At 39.0% G+C, this 24,920-nt stretch overlaps 1 protein-coding gene across 1 annotated transcript; it reads left to right on the forward strand.

Annotated features, from left to right (window-relative positions):
* Window positions 1-531: 531 nt before the first annotated feature.
* Window positions 532-22,926, forward strand: MPP4 (MAGUK p55 scaffold protein 4; the record flags this gene model as incomplete). Its single annotated transcript, XM_082001784.1, has 21 exons — window positions 532-565; window positions 2,692-2,813; window positions 3,744-3,821; window positions 4,522-4,602; window positions 5,143-5,274; window positions 5,940-6,021; window positions 7,199-7,284; window positions 8,257-8,328; window positions 8,777-8,973; window positions 10,138-10,202; window positions 10,966-10,983; window positions 12,039-12,077; window positions 12,832-12,852; window positions 14,101-14,115; window positions 15,601-15,642; window positions 16,492-16,662; window positions 17,575-17,655; window positions 18,635-18,728; window positions 19,532-19,640; window positions 21,604-21,738; window positions 22,735-22,926. 21 exons carry the CDS (start codon window positions 532-534, stop codon window positions 22,924-22,926), a joined length of 1,866 nt encoding a protein of 621 aa, XP_081857910.1.
* Window positions 22,927-24,920: the final 1,994 nt, after the last annotated feature.

The raw sequence follows: 24,920 nt of genomic DNA on the forward strand, positions 1-24,920 counted from the left end.
TGAAATTCCAGAATCTTTTGATTTTAATTGTGTCAATAGCAAGAGGAATTAAATGTAATACGTTCTTGAATATGATTATTTTCTAAGCTATCTTTACATAAAACAAGCTTTTAAAAGTCTTTGGAAAAATTTCCATGCTAGTGCACTTAAAAAGCTGAGAAACAGACGATACACAAAATAGCTTGTTATTGTAGATGGCTTAATGAAGCAAGCTAATGACAATTCCATCAAGGAAGTAAAATATATTGCAGTTGAGGTTTGTCTGTCTGGATTTTGGATGGTGGTAGGTAACTGAATTTACAGGTGGGACTCGCGTATTTAATTTACGCTTGCAACCTATTCTGCACTCACTTCAAATATGAATGGTTGCCCCTCTTATTTTAAATTCTGCTTTCTTATCAATCTAAACCACATGACGGTATTCTGATATGAGTGTACTTTCTTCTCTAGTTCAGCATCTATCTTTGTGAAACCTACTTGGAGTGAATGCAGTACTGAAAGTGGGTGGAATCTCCTTGAATAAAGGAAAGGATGGAGGTGCCAACAGTCTGCAGTCAAGTTAATGGTACTCATAACTTCTTCTGCATCTCTCTTGAAAAAGAGAAAGAAAACTGACAAGTTTTATTCCTTGGTCCTTGTAACTCTTGATCCATTGAGTCAAGAGAGAGATGAACATGTCTAGCTAGAAGTATTACTATGTAACAGTTGGAATGATTCTTGATGTTTAGTGGAGGTATGCAGGTAATTTAGAGACTGTCAGAAGAGAATACCTCGTGTTTGTTTCTGTCTTATAAAGTCAAGGGTCTCTGCACCTGTATCAAGAATTGCTAATAACTGCAAGAGGGTTTTTTTGCTTAAGGAAATGATTCTCTGTAGTTGGAAGGTTTGTGCTTCTGTATGGAACATCTTGGTCTATTTGAGCCCAGTTTAATGCAGGAATAGCATTCTAGGAGATCGTTAGTACAAGTCATCTCAAAAAGAGGCAACCAGTAATGAGGAAAAAATCTTAAAAAGTGTCTCACCAAAGGTAAGGTTCTGTTAGGCACTATGAAGTTCCTGTAGAAGAGAATTCTCCTAAGTTAACTGTGTTTTGGAAGATACTTTGCTGTGGGGGTCACAATCAGGGTTCACTGAGTTTTTTGGTTTTCTTAAGTGCTTAGATGTCTGCTTTCCAGAAACAGATGATTTTTTTGAAAATGAGCTACATTTCCAGGCTTTCTCAGTTTGGATACTCCATAATTCTGCCTGATGATTGAGGCAAAAGTTCCATCTGCAGAAACTTAGCAGGCAAGTGCCTGTATAAAATCATGCATAAGGAAAATACCTCAGTGAAACTAAAGCTGAAGATAGATCTCATGTAACTGTTGGTAACATTGAAGTCTAGAGCTGATACAGGAAACAATTAACTGTCAATGGCTATGAAAATAGTGCTCAGGAAAGAAATAAGTAAAGGGCTTCCATGTTTAGGTTAGCTGTGGTGACTGATAGCAGCTGATGATATTGTCTGTAGTAGTGAGTACTCAGCTATTCTGGGTCTGCTGGATGAGCTTTAGTTTTAAGAAATTATTTTGACTTTGGCTGTTGTAACTTTAGAAGCTCCTGGTGTCTTGGGTTTATTTCAACATTTTTCTTGTATTACAATATTACTCATTGAAACATGCCGAGTTTAATGTTGTAAACAAATAAATTCCTTTGTACAAAGGAGAGTCTCCAGTTACAGTTGTGTTGTATGATTGCTTTGGCACTAAAAAGCAAAGAGACAGCTTGTGCTCACCAAAATACACAAGACTTCAGAACTTACTTTCCTTTGACATTCAGTGGGAGTCAGGCATCCAACTCTTATGGTCTCTTCAAGAACTCTTATAGCTTAATAAACCTAACTCCTAGCATTTTGTATGGTATTGTATTAGTGCTGTTATAAACATTGTATTTCTTGGGAAGAGTGTCACGTACCAGAAATGATCTGTTGTCATTTCTGAGGTAAAATTAAATTCCATGCACTCAAAGATCCAGTTTGTATCTAGGCCTGACTTTGTGTAACATCTTAACTTTCTGTCACCTCTTAGTTTCTGCCTCCTTGAGATTTTTAGAAAGACACTGGATTTTTTTGGTTTTCCACTGTTAGAACAACATTAGAATACTGTTCCTAACAGATCAAGTGCTGCTTCTAATTGTAAGAACGGGTCTTCCCCTTTCTTGGGATGTGTTGTGGGTGTCTGTGACAACTGTATGTATTTGGTAGGAATTTGCATTTTTTAGTGATATTCTCAAAAATGTCTGCACTTTTCAAGAGTGGAGAAAAACAGGTGGTCCCTGGCCGAAACAGTGGATCATCCAAAAGAAAAGCCTATAAAATGAACATGGCAATTTTTTATGTTTACCTCCTCTCAGTAGGAGGTACAAGCTTGAACCCAGATTGATAGGCGTGAGATTCCCTGTGTGTTTTTCTCACAGGTCAGTTGAAAATTGCTACTATTGACCTAACCCTGCTGGTTAATAACATAATAAAATAAAGCTCTCATGCAGCAGAGTTGATTGTGGGAAACAAGCAAAGCAGACAGGAAATGGCTGCATTTCTTAAAAGTATAAACTGAGGAAAGGTGTTTTTTAAAGGCCTGGGTCACTAGTTGGTTTTGACTGGTCTTCTATTTGAAATGAAATGTCTTGCGCTTTTCTGTTTCTTGGGCTCAGGTATATCTCATGTTCTGACTCTAGTGCTACAAGAACTGAGTTTGCTCTGTAAGAGAGATGTCAATGGTGTTGGCATGTTATATGACCTGCTCAGATCTCGCTGGCTGCAAGCACTTTTAAAGGTAAAGTAGTAATCAGCTGTGAAGGTAAAGGTTTCCTAGAGAATAATTTCTAGGGGATAGCTACTTTATTTTGCTGTATCACGACAATAAATGCTTATTTACCCTAAGTGCCGATAGTCCTAACATCAGCAAAAAGATGAACAAAACCACTTTTGCTTTAAAGACAAAAGAATAAAATATCCTCTTTCGTAATGTTCTAGACATTAAAGCTCTTCTACTTTAGACATCCATATTAAGGCCAGTGAGATGGAGACAGGCTGAACATAGCACTGCTCAGCTGTCTTTTCTATTCTTAAATCTCTGTATGGCTTGGCATGGATGCTTGTGAAATTGTATTTTTTTTCTGGTTGTGTTGCCCACACTGATCTGATGTGTAGTTGAAGATTTTATGTTGTAGAACAGATTTTTGGCTGGTGTTTCTCGAGCGGAATTGTTATCTCTGAGATAAATTATGTACAAATTCTGCTTTTCCTCTAACCAGGATTTTAAAAATCTTTAAATTTTAAAGAAGAAAAACTTAAGGTGTATAAGAATGTCTATAAGGTCATTTTAAATACAGGAATTTATTGTTTTAAGTTAAATTTACTTTGTTAATTATGCCTGTGACTAGGGGAAGGAAACAAGCAAGCTACAAGTCAGAGAATTGATCGTATCAGGTGATTGTTCTCTGTAATCAGCTTTTCTTATTGGAAAATTCAAAACTACAGCATAACTGTCTAGCTGGATGATAATATGGAAAGACAAAGAATTATAGACTCAATTCCAGATGCATTAGACATTAAGGATTGAGATTGCAAGCTCTTTGGCTCTAGCTGGACTGAGAAATTCCTAGAAATAAAATATTGTCCTTTGTGTGTTGTGTGTGTATCTATATAATCATGTGAACAGATCTTATCATTTCATTGTCTTGTCTATCATGACATGCAACAGATTTATGAATGCCTCCAACAATACCTCGGAAAAAGACCAGTTCCTGTCACGCTGCAGGCACGTGAATTGACTCATGAGGTAAGACTGTATACGTAGTGTATTGCTTTACTTACGCATACCAAATTAGTCAACTTAGCTGCAGATAACAGCATTCTGGTTTTTGTTTTGTGTCTCAGGTCTGAGTACACTCTATAAACTTGAAAGATTCTCTCCTCACACGTTTGTCAAACTCCTCAATAGCTCTTGCTGTGTTAAGAGAGGGGGGATGAGAAATGCGTACAACTGTGATCACTAGACTGCATGAGCCCTGTCCAGTGTAATGAACACATAAGTAATTTGTTTTAACCACTGGCCATATATTTTTCTTCCCATGTAACTGTGTGGTTCAGTGTTATGGCTAGAATCAGTCTGACATCAGGATTTTGAAAAGCTTTTTGGATTTTTCTAATCATAATAGCTGATTAATTCTTAAATTTCTGAATTAGAGGGAGAGTTAATGACTAAGTGGAGAAGTTATGAGATTGATTGAGGCACAGAAGAAAAAAAGTAATTTAGAGAACGTGGCACTGTGCCTGAACTAAATTAAGGCTGGCTGAGTGTTGTGCAGCTGTGCTCATATTGTCCAATTCTAGAGCAAACTGTATGGATATGCTCAGAGTCCAATAATGTGGGTAGTTTGACACTCTTACTATACCATATTCCTCTAAGTTCAATTTAGAGCTTTCTAAATTAATTGTCCACCAGAACCAGTCTGTGCTTTCTCTCCTACATTTATCAGGTGGTAGAGTTACTGCGTGAAGCCCCTCAATCTGGAGAGATCAAAGAGCTAAGACGACTACTGCGAGCTCCGCACTTAAAGGCAAGTCCTGCTTAAGGAAAGAAAAAGTTTGCTCAGAGAGCTGTCTGCACTGGGGAGGGAAACAGATGGCCAGCTGTTCACAAGAATTGGCAAAGGAGCCAGAAGAGACATAGTTTCCTAGTCATGAACTAACCTAGTTGTGAAATCAGATATAGACTGTGTACCTGAAGTACCTGCAGTGGACTGCATTTTATTTAAAGGCTATGTTTGAGAGAGATGTTTCTTACAAAGTTAAATTCTGAGCAGTTGATGCAGACATATAAACCCAAATTTTCCTTGTAATGGCAAAACCTGCCTTCTTTACCCTTTACTCCTCTACGTCTTTTCTAAGCTTTCCAGAAGAAAGAGAGGGGGGAACTGGTCTTAAATTTTTTATTTCAGTTCGAATTTCCAAGTGGAAAGAAGAAAATGTCATTGTGTGAAAGCGATTTATGTTCACAATAGGAATTTGTTTGCCAGTTTCTGTTTTCTGACCAGTCACTGTTTAAAGCTGTTCTTTGCTTATGGGTTGGTTGGTTTGCTTGTTTTTGTTTGTAACAGGCCTTGCTATCTGCTCATGATACTGTGGCCCAGAAAGATTTTGAACCAACCCTTCCACCACTGCCAGACAACATACCTGAAAATGAGGAAGCTATGAGGATTGTCTGCTTAGTGAAAAACAACCAGCCTCTGGTGAGGGAGCTTTCTGATGTGTGTCAAATTATTTTAACTTATGCAAGTACTGATAATGCACCCCATGCATGTTGGTTTCTTTCTAGTAATGTTACAGAGATTGTGTGCATTCTTGTCCAATTGTCACAGAATCACAAGAATTGTTAAGGTTAGAAAGGGCCTTAGGAGACCATCTAGCCCTGCTCAGTGCAGGTACAACTAAAGCAGGTTGTTCAGTGCTTTGTCCGTCCGCTCAGGGTTTGAACATTTGGCAGATGTTTTTATCTCATAATGAAAATGCAGATAGGATTGACAGCTATTCCTTTGGCCAAAATAGTAAGGAAGGGAGGAGAGACTGAAAGGTTCTTTAGAAATTATTTCCACTTATAACCAGAAAGCATTGTATAGCTTAACTGATCTGTTTTAGGAAAAGATAGCTGTAATATCTGATACAGAAAAGATTTCTTACGGTCAGTCAATGAGGTTGTCTTAATATGATGGAAGTTGAAGACATTGAAGGACTTGGTACTAATAACGTTATATTATAACTAGATCCGTGTGGTGTTAAAAAGACTGTATCTTTCAATGCCTTTTTGTCATTGTGAAGATCAGACTTGTGATTTGAAAGGAAACTTACAGGGGTTCTTCAGTGATCAGTGTGTTTTTTCTTTGTTTTTATTTGCCAGGGTGCCACCATTAAACGCCATGAGATAACAGGTGACATAACGGTTGCCCGCGTGATCCATGGTGGGCTAGCAGACAGAAGTGGTATGTGTAATTTGAAACAGTGATACAAAAAATTGAACTTGAAATAAGATATTTGAAGTAACATAATAGCTTAGCTTCTACAATTAGTCTTCCATTATAGAGCAGGAAGATGTGTACATTGGACAGCACTGTAGATAGTGATACATTGGTGTTACTCTGATTCTGGTTTCATTAATTTTCATATGAATGTGCTACGTTTGAGACTGAGTTGAGGTACAAATCCAGTTTTCATTATGTATTCTTGGCATCAATACTTGGATAAGTCTGTCATGAGATTGATCAGGAATATCCCAAACTGCAGTGTAGTATGAATACCAGCAACTCATTCCTTAATGGAGAAATGGAAAGCATCGGTAGTCTGGATTCTGTAAGATAACGGGCTTTAAGGAATGTGTAGTAATACTTCTTGGCAACTAGTCTACTAAAGACTGTGGTAGCATTAGTTGCCAAGCAATCTTCCAAGGAGCTTCCTTGGAAAAGTTACTACTTTGTCATCCTAGAATTGAACGTGTTTCATGTTCCTTGGGAAATATAACTAAAATGTAAACCATCAGAAGACTTGAACTGTGATCATTACAAAATAGTTCCTTTTAGTATTTTCTGGCCTTTGTATAGAGAAGAAACCCCAAACTATAGGCAATAGCTGATAAAGTTTCTAGGTTGATGAATGTTTTAATCGAGCTGAAGGAAAATGTAAAAGTAAACAATATTGTGAAGACTTTGTAAAGGACAGAGAGGAGTCCCAAGGCCTCCCACTGCACCTGGAATTTTTAAGGGTCTGATTCTTTTTCTTTTTTTAAGGGTCTCATGTTCTATTAATATAATGGGTTTAGCTAGAATAGGTTCAGAAATTACTTTGGGAAATGGAGCTATATTAAAATGTTCCTGCTACTTTTAAGACAAATCATCAATAGATTGTAAACATGTTGTCTGAAGGAGGTGCAAGGAAATAAGAAAATGGCAGCATGCAAGCTTCTTGTGACCCACAGAAGTCTGCAGTCCTATCTAGGGGCAGTATAGCCTAAATCCAAAATGTCTTTCTGCATACCTGGTATATGGAAACCTTTAATGCCGACCTCCAAACCTGTGGTATACCTCTGTGTCCCTGCCTCATCTACCCAAGATAATCCATGCTGTGATAAAACTGCTGCTGCTTTCATCCTTTTGTTCACTGTAGGGTTGCTGTATGCTGGAGACAAACTGGTGGAAGTAAATGGAGTTCCTGTTGAGGGACTTGAGCCTGAGCAAGTTATTAATATTCTGGTATTGAATCTGTTTCTACTTTGTACCTTAAGAGTAACTGTTTTTTACACATATGCACACACTCTTGGAGGAGAAAGTCTGAATTTTTTAACAGAAAATTCACATTGGTTCCTTACTGTGGATGAAGTTCACAGCTGCTCATGAAATCAGAATATGAAACCAGAATTAAATCTAACCCCTGTTCTGGACAGGAATTAACTTAGTTGTGGCTATTCTACCTGCAGCTTCTGGGAGGAAGAATAACTTATTCAGACTTTACTGATTCATAATTTTTCTGGAAGTTCCGCTCAGTTAATATTGCACAAGAAAGTAGTGGAAAGGTGCTGTTCTAATAACACTCCACATTACAAAATGCACTAAAGCAGAGTGAATGAGCTTGTAAGCGACATATCTCGCCTTGCAAAAAAGGGCAGTGGTAATTACTGTTGTCAAAATTCTCATGAAGTCTGAGCTGTCCCTGTTATTTATCATTTTACCCACAATCTTTCAGCGTTCTTCACTGCAAAGTGTTATGTCAGTCAATAAGATATTGTGGTATATAATCAGTATCAAGTCTTTCTGTGTGGTGTTTCCCTGGTTGTACTATTTCTAGGTATAAGAAATACAAACTCTATTGGAATGCTTAATTCTTAATTATTTACATTTTTTCCTCCCCCTTTACATAACCTCTCTGCCACAAATTTAAATTAGTTTTCAGTAGAAAAGTTTGGTATGAATTAATGTTGAAATTACATATATTTACAATGAAACATAGATGTCATTGAATTAAAAATATTTAGCAAGACTGAAGTTTCGTTCTTGAGTTTCCTTTTGAAAAAAGACAGTATTGTCATATTGGCTCTCCCTAAATTCTATTTGTAATATAGACATTCTAGTAACCTCAAAGCCATGCTGTGTTAAGTTTATGCTGCCAGTGTTTGGTTATTTGTGTTGAATACCAGTCATATTTTAATCCTGTTTTTAATCATTTAGGCCCTGTCTCAGGGGACAATTATGTTCAAATTAATTCCAGTTTCTGATCGGCCTGTCAGCAACCAAACAACAGTAAGAGACATTCTTTTTTCCAGATTGTTACTGCAAACAGCTACCCCAGTAATGTCTAATGGTGTCATATGAAGAAATGGTGTTGCTTAGAAGTTTATTGCGATCCTTAAAGCGTTACTTGCCTTTATGGCTACCTCTCAGCTGACATCAGTATGCTGTTGCTGAAGCAGTAAAGATAGCAAGCTGAAATATAGTTGTGTTTAAGGTAATGAAGACATTTTCAGATTGATCTATAAGTTGCAGGTCAATTCTTTTCACAATGTATGAGAAGAATTTTTTTTTTCTCTCAATGAACCGATAGGGTTTGGGGCTTGATCTTGTTTTTTAAACTTGAGTTACTCATTGATTGACTTAAGTAGCAGCAGTGTCTGGCCCTGTGATTATAAAGCTTGTGTCGTATCTGTTCTAAACGTGCCTTCCACTGACTCTTGTATATTTTCTTTACCAGCTCTATGTGCGAGCAATGGCAGATTACTGGCCCTTGCAAGATCCTGCCATACCATGCGCTGATGCAGGTTTGCCTTTTAAGAAGGGTGAAATACTCCAGATTGTGGACCAGAATGATGCTCTCTGGTGGCAGGCCAGGAAAGTTTCAGATCTCAGTGCCTGTGCTGGACTTATACCCTCAAATCACCTTCTTAAAAGGTAAAGAAGTCTTAATTTTTCTGATTTCCAGTTCAAAAATTAGCCAGTTATTCAGCCTCTGCTATTTAAAATTTCCGTAAGTTACATAGCAGTACGATTCAGAGTGACATCTGACAAACATCTGTCCTCTTTCTGTTCTCTGACTTCTTGCTCTTCTTCCCTTAAGAGTACCTATGTGAGAACAAGCTTTTGAAAGCATCTATATCATCTTAAATTGATTCATAGCAGTTGCCTAGTCTCCATGCCAGTTGCTAAGACATCTAGTGGAGAGTACCAGCTGAAAGATGGGTGGAAATTAAGGGCCCTGACTGTTTAGGACCATTGTCTATGACTTTAAAAAAAAAAAAGTGGGGGAGAATAGTTGGATACTAAACAATTAGTATAAGGGCATAGCTGTATCAAGAAACAGTATTTATTTAAACATGTCCTGTGAGGCATGAGTGGCCTCTTCTGCTTTGGACAAAAATAAGTAGACCAGATTAAAGGGGGGGCGGGGGTGGAGTGGTGGGGGGAGAGGGAACAAAACATGCTCACGGCAGAAGAAGCATGCCTTCCCTATTTTCTGCATAAATAGCCCATTATTTTTACACCACATATTTTCAGAACCAGAGTAGTTAAAACCGCTCTAGCACACTTTTCAGTTTGATCCTCTAACAACATGTCCTGTCTGTGTTACCCACAGGAAAACGTAAGGCCACACAATTGTAGATGATAAGTTTCGATTTGTACTATATGCAAACCTAGCTGTGGTCTGTATAATGAAAGTTGAAATCAAACTAGGTTGTGATTGAGGCTGCAAGCAAGAGGCTCTGTGTAGTAACAGAGGCAGTAGTACTACTACCCACAGCAGTAGCGCACTCTTCTACTTCCAGGAGCCTGTACCACTCTATGGCTTATCTTGCTGTCCTTATATATAAACTCAAAATACTCCTAAATACTTCAGGGCTGCTGATTTGGAAATTGCCTTTAAATAGTTCTGATAGCATGTCAGCTTGCTTTCAGGGCTTTGCAGTGGGCTAAAACGCAGGTAATGTTTCCATTCCTGTTGTCTTCTGTGAGCTCAGTACCAATTGATCTTGTGTGTAAGCAGTGAATCTGACTGGAGCATAATGTGCTTATGGACTGTTTTGTTTCTTTAACTGTGCTAAATCTACTTCTGTGTAGGAAGCAGCGAGAATTTTGGTGGTCTCAGCCTTTCCAGCCCCATCTCTGTCTTAAGTCATCAATACGTGAGTGAAAAGTTATTTGAATGGTAGAGTAGGAAAGAAAGGTCTTGTTTCTATTTCCAGGGATACTGAAACAGAAGCTCATGTAATTCAGTTTAATTTGAAGACTTTTTTTCTGGAGCCATATGGTAACCTCAGAAGTGTGTTAACTATACCCAGGAAAATAAATACTTAATGGTAGTTGTATCTGGAGTACATAGGTACTTATGTACATAGTACATAAGGATCCTGTAAGATCTAGGAGCTCTCTAGGAGAGCCAAATCTCTGTAAAGAGCCAATTCTCTCGGAGAGTTGGGTGTAAGTCTGGGGTGACAATTGTACTAGCCTGGCTTTCCAGGGACACAGATAACAGTTCTGCACTGGAAGATGCCATGCAATATATTTAGAATGTTTCTTTGTCATCAAAACTATTGAGAGAAAGACAGAATTTTTTTTCCTTGAGGTATAAGATAAGCTACACTGCCCATGAGTTTATTTGTGGTGACAATCCAGAAACATTAACCTCTGCCAACTATAACTTTCTGTAAATACGCAATTATTCTCAGCCAAAGAATGTTCTTCCTGTTTTCTCTCTCCCCATTTTTCTTCTGTGGTTCTTTATACTAGTATAAAATTAAGTTTTTCTCTTGTGATAACTCCCAGATTGAGTGTGTTTCATTGCCTAGGATTCTTCTCATACAGATTGCTTTGTTTGTTAGAGCTGGAGTTCTCTTTCACCATAATTTTATTGCATTTTAACTGCTTCAATGGATATGCTGTGGGCAGTAAGCACTGTGGAAGAAGGTAGGAGATCCTATCTGGACAACATTGCATTCCTGTACCTGGAATCAATATAGCATGTAGTTTATAGGCTTTTTAAAAAAGTTGTCAGAAATGAGGCAGTTTGGTAAATACATGCAAAAGAAGCTCAAGGTCTTTGCATCTTGTGTGCTTAGCATCATTGAAATAAAGTCTTTTTTCCACTTGAAATAGTAGAAGCTTACCTTGTCTTCAAGTAGAAACTTCAGCTATGCATTCTCTGGTAGGGAACTGACAATTTGGGTGGGTTGCTTTGAGGAAGGAAAGACTATTTTTTCCTTTCTCTTTTCCTCTCTCTCTTTCTCTCCCAACTTCAGCAGCTGACCTGAGCAGCTCCAAGAGAATATTTCTTTAAAGTATACATATGGGCAGAATATGGTTGACAGATGCCTTAACAATTGCCCTGTAACTGGAAAACAGCTCCTACTGGGCCTATCTGCAGGGGTGCACAAGAACAGAACATACAAACAGTGCAGTATTGTGAGCCTATGAGGTTGCCTGAGCCCATGAGAACGCATTTCAGGGGTATGAATTGATATGGTCTGGGATGGAGAGGGAGCTGAATCAATCTTTTCCTTTTCTTCCTTGTAAAAATAATAATAAAATCAACCAAAGAAAATACTTTCCTTGAGTGAAGCATATTGGAAAGAAATACACTTACAAAAGCAACAGAAGGGAATGGAGTGAGTGGAAAATCATATTCTGTCATGGTAATACTTAGATATCTACAGGATAAACAGAGCATCAGCCATGTTAAACCTTTTATTACTTCTAAAGGAGAATTCAAGTTAGATGAGTTTGCCTCTCTGCCACCAGCCCTTCAGAGTGCTAGCGTAAGAAGAGCCTTTTGCTCACTAAAGACAGGGAACATCAGTAAGTTGGAGTTAATGGTGTTAAAAATCCTTAAAGCTGTCTAAAGCTGATCTGAGCTTCAAATACTTTCTGATGTCTGAGTTCAGTCTTGTAAGATCTGCAAGGTTTTTTCCTCCCCAGTGTTTTTTCTGATTCAGATAATTTTTTTTCCTTGTGTTGATCTGCAGAGGATGATATGCAAATTGATGAGAAGTGTGTGGAAACAGGTAACTGAATTTACTTGAGATTATTCTATTTGCTTCAAGGCAGTAGCTAGTTAAAGCCTGGTTTTGTTTCCCCGATAAAAACACTCATTCTCCTAGTGAACTTAATGGTAGAAGATTCTGGTTTTCATACCCTGGAAACCTTATCCTATATTAGTGTATTAAAACAAGCTGTTTGCAGTTCTGGTGTACAGTACTTAAGAGTGAAGTGTTGTGCCAAAAAGAGGAACCACCCCAAAAAAATCTGTCTGAATGAGATCCAACCTCTTTGATTCACGTTTTGGACTGTGGCTGTAATGTTACCATAGTTTTTGCCTATTGTAGATTTAATGCCACAGATGATTGTTGTTTTGGAGAACCCACACAGTTCATTGTCAAGAAACTGATCTCAGGAGAATACATTTTGAGGCACTGCGCAAGTATAGGTTTTTACATGGAAGTAGTACATGTGAAGACTGTTAGATTGACTTCGTCCCTAAAGCAGCACAGCCCATTCTTCCTTTCTCCTGACGTAATTCAGAAAGCTCTATGGAAGGATGTGATCTTGTAGGATTGTGTGGAGAGAGACCAGACAGTTAATTCAAGCATGGTGAGCTGTATTTTGCCACTTCAGTGCACAGGAAGGTGGGGAAAGTATGTGTCAGACAGACTGATAGGAGCTGGAAAATTGATTTCTGATTCTGAAATTCTATAAGGAGGAAAACAATTAAATTTTGAATTTATTTTAATATCTTTGCTATCCGGATTACTAAACAAGATGAAGAAACATTTGAGTCTGGTAAGTTCCTCTGACCTAACTCCAAATTCCTTGCTGCTGTTCTGTTGCGAGAAGGGTGTCGAGAGACAAGCAACTGTGTTAAAAACAAGCAGGTGACAAAAACCAGAATGCCATTTTAGCTTGAGAAGCTGTTCTGGCTTGAAAAGCCATTGTGTAAAATCCTGCTGCCTTAAGTCTTCCTCTTGGTCTCTGATTACCTTGGTTGTAACGTTTTTGTCCTGTTATCCAACAAGTGTGAGTATTTCTTCTCATGCATCAGTACCAGATCTGTTTATCAAATCCTGATCAGTTATACCCGAGCAAGCTGTGACAGCAGGGGCTGCACTGATGTCACTGGATAATTGGATTACCTTAGGGTAACAGAGGCCTGAATCCCCAGTGCCTGTGGGAGCTGCTGTGGTAAAGAGGAGAGCTGTTCTGGATTCTCGATTGTTTGTGTGGCTGGCATACAACAAACAAAAATGCTTTTATAAAATGAATGATTTATGTATAGGACATAGAATCAATCCATGTTTTTTTTTAACCAAGCTGGTTTTGGGGATTTTTTAGGGAACAACTACCTATTTACAGCATATTCAGGGTTCTGCAAAACTTAAGTCTTCCACAATAAATCATTTTTCCATGAAAATAAATCTATTCCTGATAAACTTCTTCTTTGAGGTATTTGGTAATCTTGTGGAGAAAATGTCATGCCACCTTACACCTTGTCCACAAGATTCCTGCTTGCCAGTTGGATCTTCTTTTATCACAGGTGGTTTGTTCTCTTCTGCCTCTCAAGCAATGCCCAAAGCTTTTGAGACAGAACCAGCAGGTCTACAGGGCAGTCTTTTGTTTTCAGGCTAGGATGTTTCTGATAACTGCACTTGGGGATTACTCTTGCAAATCCTAATCACTACTCAGTGCTGAGTCAGCTCTGTGCTGTATCCAGACAGTCGAAGGAATAAAGGTGCAAATATTTGCTATCCTACATTTTACTTTAAATTAACCAGTAGTTGAACACCCATGTGATATATTTCGCAAGGACAATACTGACATAGATGCTGTAGCTGAGTCTCTCATTCTTTGGGAACTGAGAATTCATGCTCAAACAGGCATATTTTATATTTAAAGCCTGCAGTGCCTGTTACTAAACTTCCTAAATGTATTGGACAATGCTGGTTGGATTTTGGCTTTATTTTTTTTTAATCTTAGTATAGACTGTCGTCTTGAAACTAACTGTTTTATGTCTGTCTCTATCTGAATGTGCAGAGGAGCTTAAAGAAGGTAACACTAACTTTTTCTCCCTACCTCCTGTAAGCAGTAATCTATTAGATTCTATCTGTTTACTGCATTACCAGGGACTGCCCACTCCTCTTAGAATACGCAGTAGCTGAATTGCCTGTTACCTATAGGATTCCATGCTGTACTCCATACCACAGAACAGAGGGTAGATAAAGCAGAAATCCTCCAAAAGATTTGAATGATGGCTCAAAAGACCTGAAGATAGAAATGATACAGGCGTATGTCAGCTGAACAGTACTCTGAACTTTGCCCTGAATGAGCAGTTTTGTGCCAAGGATTTTTTTCTACAGTCATAAACAAGTTCTTAGTTTTATTCCTACATTTCTATATGTACTATTTTAAAGGTACATGTAGTGAAGAGTGTATAGATGTGGAAGACTAACTAAGATGCATCTAATTTTTTGATACTTGCAAGCTTATGAGATAGAACTGTCAATCAAAGAATCTAGTGCTAAAAGATGATACATTTCATGCTTTCCAAATGAAAATAATGTTCTTGCCTTGGAACAATTACTACCTTTTAAAGATATGCCTATGTCTTCTATATCTTATTCTTGCTTTAACAAGGCCTAAATAAAGGGAATACACGGCTTCGATAGGGGATTGGGGAAAATTGGGAGTCCTTTTTGAAGAGAAATCTAAACAGTGCTGACACAATTTTTTTTTTCTTAGTTATTTGTTCTGAAATCACCTTTATAAAATAGTTTTTGAACTGTTAGAGCATTGATCTTTTGGGAAATTGGTATTTTTCAGCCTTACAGGAGAGATTTCATTCAAAAATTACATGTAGAGATTTAGAAGGCTCATCTGAATGGTTAAGCTTTCACAAGCAGCACCATGAGAATGGGCACAAAAAGAATTGGAGGAAACGGATTAGTCTGGGATGTTGGAGCGCAGATATCACTGATCCAGAGGTGATTAAAAAGAAGTAATAAAATCAGGTCTTCATTCTGCTCAAAAGATCTGAGCAGATGCATGTTACATTTTCCAAGCATGCTACTGGGCAGAAACTAAGTTATAAGATTTTTGGTTTTGATTTTGTGCTACTGACTTGTTGGTTATTGTAATACTATGACTTAAAGAATTCTTGTAAACTAGGCTTCACCTGAAAAGCTTAATTATGTGGAGGCTTTTTTTCACTGTAAGTATTTCAAAACATTGTCTGGCATCTACTTAGGAATGAAACAAATGAGATGTTGAGTTTCAATCTAATTTAGAAACTACCAAGACTTTCTAAGTTTAAGTTTTCTTTTACAGAAATATTGGCCCTTGAATTGGTCACTGGTCATGTGAAATATTTGAATATTTCATGTTATGGAGTATTTTGCTTTTTTGATTAGATTAGGCCTGGTACTTCTATATGCTTACTGAAACACTGTCACTTGTGATCAGCAATAATTGTTGGCCATCTAGCTCTTAATCTTTCACTCTTCTTTTTCTTTTTCATATTTGTTCTTTGTATTCTAGAAGAGGAAGAATTTGGTGAATTTGGTCAACGAGTCTTTATCGGTACGCAGTGATTAAAGAGAAGTAGATGGCTGGGGTTTGATCTAGATTAAGTGCTTGTCTGAAGTTTAATAAAACGCTTTGTTCTTTAATTCATCTGACGATTTTCTGAATTGGATTCTATTTGCTCTGTTTTCCAAACTTCAAGAAGTTGCTTTCCTTCTACTAATGCTCGTTCTCTCCATTTAAATCTCCCTTCCTGTTAGGTTTCTACTGAGACCTGGCCACCGTTATTTTAACTTGAATGGCTGTTAAGACATCCCTTACTTCACAATTAATTTTACTAGAGTGTAATGTTGTTCTGTTACCTGTCATCCATTGAGAATAACCATGAGGGCTCTCATTAGAAAAGTAGACCTAAAAGTGAGGTTTTCAGAGTTGAACGGTAAGATGGAGCAACAGACCTATCCCTGTTACTAAACCATAGTGACCTTTAAAAATATTTGGATTCATTCTGGAGGCTGGAGCAAATGTTACAGACTTGCTTTAGGAGAGTGAGTCAACTACACTATCAAAAAAACCCCACAAAAACCTGTTCCCAGGTGATGCTTTTTGTGGCCAGAAACTTCACCTTCAACTTGTTCTGGGAATCTTTTGGGGGTCTTTAATTCTGGGCTAATTTTCAGGTGACTTTCAGTGAGATTTGACCTCTACTTTAACCATCTTTTAATGCTCAGAGGTTCTACCAAGCTGACATACCAAGTGCAGTAATGAAATTCACTAACTTTCACCCTGAAAAAAGCTCAAAAAGCCAGTATGTTGTGTGGCTTAGAAAGAGACACTCTAGACTAAAGCACTAGTTGCCTGCATCTCAGGTGTGTTTTCCAGTACTGATGTCTTTGCCCCTTACAGCTGGTTTCCGTAGAAGTATGCGCCTGTGTCGCAGGAAATCCCGGACCAACCAGCAGTCGTGTTATGCTCGGTGCCCCAGCAGCTGTTACAGCACTTTTGCAGCTCCATATGAAGAGGTGGTTAGGTACCAGCGGCACCCAGCAGACCGGAACAGACTAATTATACTAGTGGGTAAGAAGTTAATTACTTTCTCATGCAAATTTCACAACCTGTAACAGAGAGGAGGAAACAGTCATGGCCTGATCCACTGAGATTTCTTGCTGCTGATTGCAGTGGTTGCAGGGGATTGCAGGTACCTCTCAAAGCAACGTTTCAACAGTGACTGTGTGTACTTTGACCCTGTTGTTGGTTTTAGAGTTTAACATAATGTATCGTCATCTTTACTCAAGAAAGTGAATGTTTTTAAAAAAAAAAAGTCCCCAGAAGAGGCCACACAGTTACGAATGCTAGTTGATAAGGGATTTTATTAGAGAAATGGTTCAGTTTTATATTCAGTTGTGACTGGTAGAGAAAGTGATGAGAAAACACTTGTAACTTACTAGAAAACATCCTTCTATGGAAGCATTTCTACAGCCAGTGTTAAATGCACAGCTATGGCAATGATAAGAAGAATGTTTAAAATTAAAATCCAGACTAGAAAAATCTCAATCATGGGCAGTAGCAAAAGCTAAAAAGACACCTTTAATAATGCTTGCTATGGGAAATACTGATTTAGGTGGGCTGTAGGCTCTCAAGTAGTCTTTGATCATAGTGACTGAAAGGAAGCTGCTATTCTGCAGTGTTCCATGATCCTGAAAAAGCAAATGGGATAAAGGCAAACCCATTGTCCTTTCTAAGTCTGGAATTATTTGATAATGTATTTTTCTTTTAAAATGGTATTGCTGAGTTGCCTCCTGGGTATCACTGTATCGCTGGGAGGTGATTTGAACCCTGAATCAATAAAGATCCTTCAGTCACTTCTGATACATTTTTTGGGAACTTACTTAGCTTTCATATGTGTGTGCACAGTGTGTTAGAAAATGGGGGGTATGCATGCGAAAAGTGCACCTGTCAGCAATACTAGTTGCTTTTCCAACTTTTCAGGTCCTGCAGGAGTTGGTGTGAATGAGCTAAGGCGAAGGCTTATTGCAAGTAACCCACGAGAGTTTCAAAGTGCTGTACCTCGTATGTTGTCTTCTTCCTCTTTCCCCCACTACCCCTGTCAGACATGATTAGGAAAAGTCAAGTCCCGCTCTCTTGCCTTTGTGTATTCATACACTCTTTGCTGTATGTCTGTTTTCAGCTCTACTGCAAGCCAGAGTCAATTGCTTTTATAAGGGTTAGTTTAAAATACTATCTTTCCCTTATTCTGGCAAATCAGCCAAAGGTATTTTCAAGTTAAAGCTCCTGAAACCCTTAAAGCTTTATGTAGCAGTAGATTATCTGGATGATTTTGTTTATTTTGTTGATGTTTGCTTTTCCTAGATTTAAAAATAAGAATGTTTCTTATTTACAAGGGATATTGTAAGTTCATAGTGTTTAAGTGGTCAGATATGAGAATGAGGCAACAGAAGGTGGTGCTTAATAGGCTTTGCAGCTTTTCTTATTAGCCTTCTACTGTCAGATGAGACTTACACAGCTTAATTTCTGACGTAATAACTGAAAATGTTTCTACCTGTGCTTACTTGGTTCTTGTGATTTGGTTAACCAAACAGGATATGTATGAATCTGAAGCCGGTTGAAAATTCAGGAATTCTTTTGTGCTTAAGGTCCCAGATATGGGGAAGGTGCAAGTGTGGGAAGGCTTGTGGGATGCTTCTGAATGAACTTTAACCAAGTTTACATCAGAGGAGTAAAAACAGTTGTGCAACCAGTTCCAAAGCAGTTCCTTATTGGTTTGAGTCACAGATGCTTGGATTAAACCACTCTCCTTCCATTCCAAGAAATACAGATGTGTTTTGCTAATTTTTAAGGACTTGCCACTGGGCAACCAGTAGAGAAGACAAGGCTTTTGCTCTGGATTAACAAATGGAAACTACTCATTTTATTACTTTTGAAAATACTGACTTATACTGCTTCATGAAAGTTGTCTCATTTTCATTATAAAATTACAAGAATTTACTTGAAGTTGATTTGTTTTGTGTGTGTGTATACCTCCTTTCAGACACGACCCGTGTTCAGAAGAGTTATGAAATGAATGGTCGTGAATATCACTATGTATCAAAGGAAACTTTTGAAAACATGGTGTATAGCCATAGGTAAGTAGGAGAAACAAATTACACTTTCGTTACTTAAAAATGCAACATGACCCAAGAAAATACAGTTTTGTAGTTAGGTCCCAAGTCTGAGCTCCTCCACTCATACTTACTATACATTTTTGGTCGAACTACCTGAGCCCATTGCTTCAAAAAACTGTGTTTGTGCAGTTGCAATTCATCTCAGAATCCTTCTAAAAGAAAGTGGGATCTCCAGCCCTGAGCTCATTTGACGTGCTTCTAAGTTATGAGTTTAACTCGTCTAGAAACTGGGCTGCTTTTTAAAATTGAGCAGTGAGTCAGACCTGTTCCTGATCTACAACTCCATTGCAGAATCTTTGCAGTGATGACACCTCCACGTAAGCAGCTGAACTGTAAAGGTCAAACTTTCAAAAGTGTCTGCTCCTTTCTACACATCAATAATCCCTCTAAGGCAGACCAGCTCAGCACTAGAAGCTATGCTCCTTGAGCTGTGCCAAGTTTTTGATATATTCTGATTTATGAAGTTATTAGTACTATATAAACGACAAGAATTTTATCATTAGAATCACAACCTCTAAACACATAATTTGTAACAACAAGATGCGTAAAAAATGTATGCTTTGGAGATGTCGAACTGTAACTGTTCTCATTTTGTGCCCAGTATAGCGGGGAAGAGCAAAGGTGGAGATTGTTCATTAGTGTTCACTATAGGTTATGATCATTCTGTCTTGATCACTGAATTACATTTGAAGATTTCACCCTTAAATGGAACCTTTTTGAGACTCAAGTACTCTTTCATTCTTTCTTCCTCACTGCTGTTGCAGAATGCTGGAATATGGGGAATACAAAGGGTACCTGTACGGTACCAGTATTGATGCAGTGCGAACAGTCCTTGATGGAGGGAAGATCTGTGTAATAGATTTAGAACCACAGGTGAGTTGTAAAGGGGCAGGGAATCTACAGTTCGTATCTCCTGGGAGGAGGAAAAATAATTCTCTGTAAATTCTTGAGCTATTGGAACAGTGTAAGTTGCTTTGTTTTGTTTTTCACTTTAGCTCATGGTGCTTATTAATAATAGATTATTCTTTGCATGGGTCTTGGCAGGGGGAAATACTACAGTGACAAGTATGTACAGATCAGTATAGTTCACTTGTTGATTTGTTTCCAAGACAGCAGCTGCATTATCAGGTGGAATGGTGCGGAAATGAGCTTTCATACTTGCTTAAAGCAAGGATTATTCTTTCATGTGGAGACTGTTGCATGGGATTCCCTCCTCCTCCTCTAAGCCCTACTAGTTCAGAGTTCTGTCCTTTCGTTAGCAATCTCCAAACACCCTTTGGTAAAAGCAGTAACTATTAAAGTAATCAAGCAAAAGCAGGGAATAATATTATGCATTTATGTCTCTTCAGAAGTAACTTAACAGCTGGGAGTAAGCTGCTGGTGCACGTGACCAAAGAGCTCTAGAAGAACCTCCAGCAAGTGCTTGCTGTGTAGACCACCACTCATATAGGGACCACAGTTTGCAGATGCTTACTCTTTGAGAAAGGGCAGCTTGCATGGCTTCCACATGTGCCCTAGCAGATATTGGCAAGAGGTGCTTCAACCATTAGGGTGATTACCAGATGTTTCTATGCTGGGCATTGCAGAAAAACTTTGAATGCAATCTTTGCATTCTTCTGGGTTTTTTTTCTTAATTACTTTTATTGCCTCTTAGCACTTTCAGAACTACTTACCATGCTATCTTTTCACTTATACACTATTCACTTTTTTCTTTCTCTCTTTGCATTGAATTTGCTGATAAAGATAAGGCTAATAAAGGCCTGAGATTGTAAATATCTAAGAGACTTAAAGCTGTGTCCAGCAAAATCCTACTCAACTTCTTTGAATTACTTGCACATCTAGTACTTAGGAGCTGTTCAGGCTGTTGGGTTTCAACATTTCTTCTAACTGGATGTAAGGAGAGACACCATAACTCAGTAACTTTTAGAGACTTCCCTCTAATGATGCAGAGACAGTGTAGTCCAAGCCTTGGGTTAGCAGTGGTTTGTGCTGTTTAAAATAGAAGTTAAATTACATGACCTGTGGGGTACTACTCAGAATCCAAATGCTGTAAGGGGTAGATTGGGCCACACTTTAGTCTCCATTTAACATCTAAAAATGTCCTTGGGTTTCTTCTGCTACCCTTCTCTTAAACAAGAAGGAGAAGGGGTGGGGGGAGTAATCTTCCTGCTTGAACTGCTGTGCCACTATCAGTTTTTAGGGCGTGAGTTTAAAGGACAAGTTTTGGGAAGGGTATGAAGTAATGGCACATAGCTACTCTTCAGTAATTGCTGTGAGGTAGAATTCCTGCTGAGTTGCATACTTCTATTTTAAATCTGGTGGCTTGGCTAACTTTACATGCTGTGCTTTTTTTTTCTTTTTTATTTTTTCTAGTTCCTTCCACTGTTCTGCAGTAGTTTAAAAATACTTACTAGCATTGGGGAATGTTACCCAGCATAAAGATTTCCAAAAGCAGGATACTTTCTTCCAGTGTGCAGCAATAAAGGTGTACTTTTCACAAAGGTAGCTCCCCAGCAGTTAAAAAAACAGATTTCAGATTCATCTTTAATGTTGTGGATTGTAGAGATCTGTTAATGACAATGTCCAGTCACTCACTGGAGTTGAAAGCATCTCTAATAAGGTTACCAAGCAGAATTAAGTAATTGGTATGCTACAGTTACTTAACAATGTCTGGTCCAGGGATTATTAGTGAGGTCATTTTAAAGTAGATGTTCCTGAAAAAGATTACTGCTAGGTCTGGAGGTAACAGCACATTGTAAACAATTGGCTTTTATGGGAGTAAAACTGGGATGAATAACTTGAAATATTTTAACTTCTTTTTACTCCTAATTTGCAGGGCATACAAGTAGCCCGGACTCATGAGTTAAAGCCCTACATTATATTCATCAAGCCATCCAGCATAAGCTGCATGAGGCAGACTCGTAAAAATGCCAGGATCATTACGGACTATTATGTGAACATGAAATTCAAGGTGAGATTTGGGAATTAGAAGAGACTTATTTTATTATTCTGGATTCTGTGTTTAGAACATAATGCATTCTACTATGTTAAGTCTTTAAAAGATTGTGTCTTGGATCAAATCTAAGTTATTCTCGTCTTTTTCTGTTTGGTTTGTTGGGATTCCTCCCCACCTCCAGATTTGCTTTGAAGCAAATGTTGTAATTTGTACCTGGGGGATTGAAGCCTTTTGCTTCAAAGCATCTTTAAAGGAGAGGCTATCTTGTATATCTGTGTTTTAATTAACTGCATTGTGGCAAGATTTGAGTCAATGCATACATTTACTGTTTGCACTGAAATATCTGGAATGTGCTTCATTCGGTAATTTAACCAAATTTTTTTTCATGTAATTATAAGAATGTATTGTTGTTTACATTCATATATGCTTAATGATAGTATCAATATCAATTCTATACTAAGTTGTATAGATAAACACAAATTCTTCTTGTAGGAAATGCATGTCTTGTTTTTACACTAAGTGCATTGCCACAATTGATTATGATGCGCATAGAAACAAGTTTAGCATCTTAAAATTTTTGAGACCTCAGTCCATAATTGTATATGGAAATAAGTCATTATTGCTATGGCAGAAAGAAACATGAATACTGGGGAAATAAACTAAAATGGGGAGTAAGAACACAAGTGTTAGCGGATTTGCCTTCCAGTCCCTAACATGCTCTACCAGCACTCATCAGTAGAATAACCTTTTTTGGGGCAAATGGAGCATTTGAGATGAGACATGAGACACAAGGTATTTGCTTGGGAAAGTGATGGCAGTCAGCTCCGTTTCTGAGACTCAGAACAGACTGTAGGACACGTACTTTACTATAGCAAACTCTAAATGAAATAAAAGTATGTTGGCACTATCTATTCACCTCCTTTACATGGCCCCAGGTGTTCTGCAGATGCTGTGCAGGTGTGTTTCTCTTTACAACACTAAAGCTTTATAGACTTACTCTGTGTCTTGCAGGAAGAAGACTTACAGGAGATGGAAGATTCAGCTAAGAAAATGGAAGCTCAGTTTGGTCAGTTCTTTGATCAAGTGATCGTTAATGACAATTTACAAGAAGCATCTGCGCAGCTGCTGTCTGCAATCCATCGTGCGCAGGACGAGCCCCAGTGGGTCCCTGCAATATGGATATGCTCAGACACTCAGCCCTAATTCTGAGCAGCAGACAGCTTCAGAAAGATTACAGCTTATCTTTCACTTCAAGAATAAGCCTAATGTCAGGATTGCAAGAATTTAACTTTGTATGTGAGGGATTTGGAAGAGGATTAGGAAAGCAGCTGCTACAGAAGATATAATCATACTATGTTCTGTGTAGCTCTTCAGCTTTTTGTGTTACAGTTTCATCCACTTTTGTACAAAAAAGGAAATATTGTGAGTGCTTAATTACAAGAATAAAGAAAAATCTATTTTGTTGCATGTATCTGACTAAATTTAGTCATACGTAGCTACGGAAAAGTATTTTCCGTTTTTTATTATGGTCATTCTGGTACTGTAATACCCGTACATTCTGGAAGCCTTACAGCCAAACAATATTCAGCCAATCTTCAGGCCAGAGCATGCTCTTTTAGCGTGCTGTCTTTGAGCAAAGAGTGTTATTTATGAAGGCATTGGTTTGCTGCTTATCTTTTTTTACCTTTTAGAACAGGAGCAGCGTGGTGGTGTTACAATAAAAATCACTCTAGAAACCACAGTTATATTCACAATACATGTAGCCTGTCTTCTCTTTTGTTCAACACAAGTCAGTGAGAACCAATGGAACAATGGACAGAACATGGACTTACCAAAGAGGGACCTTTTCCGATTGGACTGCTCTACGGTAGCATGCTTTCCTCATAAAATGGTGCTTCTAGCAAACAAGTTCCTCACCTTCTTCACCTCTCATTGCAGCTGTCTTGCCCCCTGAGGAATACAGATGATTATTTCCTTGGAGGAAAATCAACAAGAAGGTGTTTAAATAGTCTAGAAAGAGATGATTCAAAGCCAAATATTACAGCTACCATCATGCCTGCTTGTTCTAGAGTCAGGCCTAGTATTTCTTGTTTAGAGGTAAAACTGTGAGAGACTGGTGTGGGGTAAGTACAGCTGAGTGTGAGACTGATGCCAGCTCTGGGCTGCTGGTCCATGACCAGCTCCCTATTTCTACTGCCTCGTCCAGCATTTGGCCATTCTTTCTGCTTGCCTGTTTTTCATGTGCTTGCTTACAGGCGGACGTGCTTTCACTGCTACAAAAGAACGACGTTCTATTAGCATTTCATTTGCTTCTTGTGCCCCTTTGTGCTGGAACAACAGTTTACCACATTTATTTCTACATTTGTTTTTCCTTTCCACTTACTGTGTACAACTTCGTTTTGCAAATTGTGTCGGTGGCTAAAAGCTGAAGGAGGCTATAAGCCGTGTTTTTGCCACTAACGAGCTTTGATCTTGCTCGCCCGCAGCAACGCGCCGCGGAGGCCGCCACTCAGGATGCGAGCCCAGGCGGGGGCGAGGGAGGCTGGGCCTCCCCGCCTGCCGCGCTGCCACAGCCCCGCCGCTGGGCGGAAGCGAGCTCTGGCTCCACCCCGCGGCGCCCGGGAGACCGGCGGCGGGCGCGGCATGGCGGCGGCGCCGCGGGCGGGCCCCGGCGGGGTGAGGGCGCGGTGGGGCCGGGGCGGGCGGGGGGCGGCAGGGCGGCCAAAGTGTCGGTGACCGCGGCAGCGCCGGTCCCGCGGGGCTGCAGCCCGGTGCGTCCGGCTGGGTGCCCCGGCGGCGGCGGGAGCGCCGTCACTGAAGAGTTGTAGCGGGGCTGTCGGCGGCAGCCGCGGGCAGTGGGATGTAACCGGCCGCAGGGTCGCACGTTTCTGCGCATCCTTTGCTGGGGACGCAAGCAAGTATTTCGTCATCGTTTTCATATTTTCATCCATATATATAATCTCAGAAAAATTATGTAAAGCTTTAAATCTGTAAATACCAGTTAAGTTTTTTTAAACCTTCGACTTAATGCGTAACTGCCTCCCTGGTACCACCTCCGAGGTCTGGTGGTGGCCATATCGGGGAGTAAATACAGCTGCTTGGTCCAGTTTCATACGAGCAAAGGCGTTTTCTGCTCTGCATCCCTGAATAGACACCCAGGGGTTCTGTAGTTTGTTTTTTCCCTCGAGGGAGAGTTC

This window comes from Phaethon aethereus (assembly GCF_964289735.1).
Source record: "Phaethon aethereus genome assembly, chromosome: 6".
Taxonomy (NCBI): Eukaryota; Metazoa; Chordata; class Aves; order Phaethontiformes; family Phaethontidae; genus Phaethon; species Phaethon aethereus.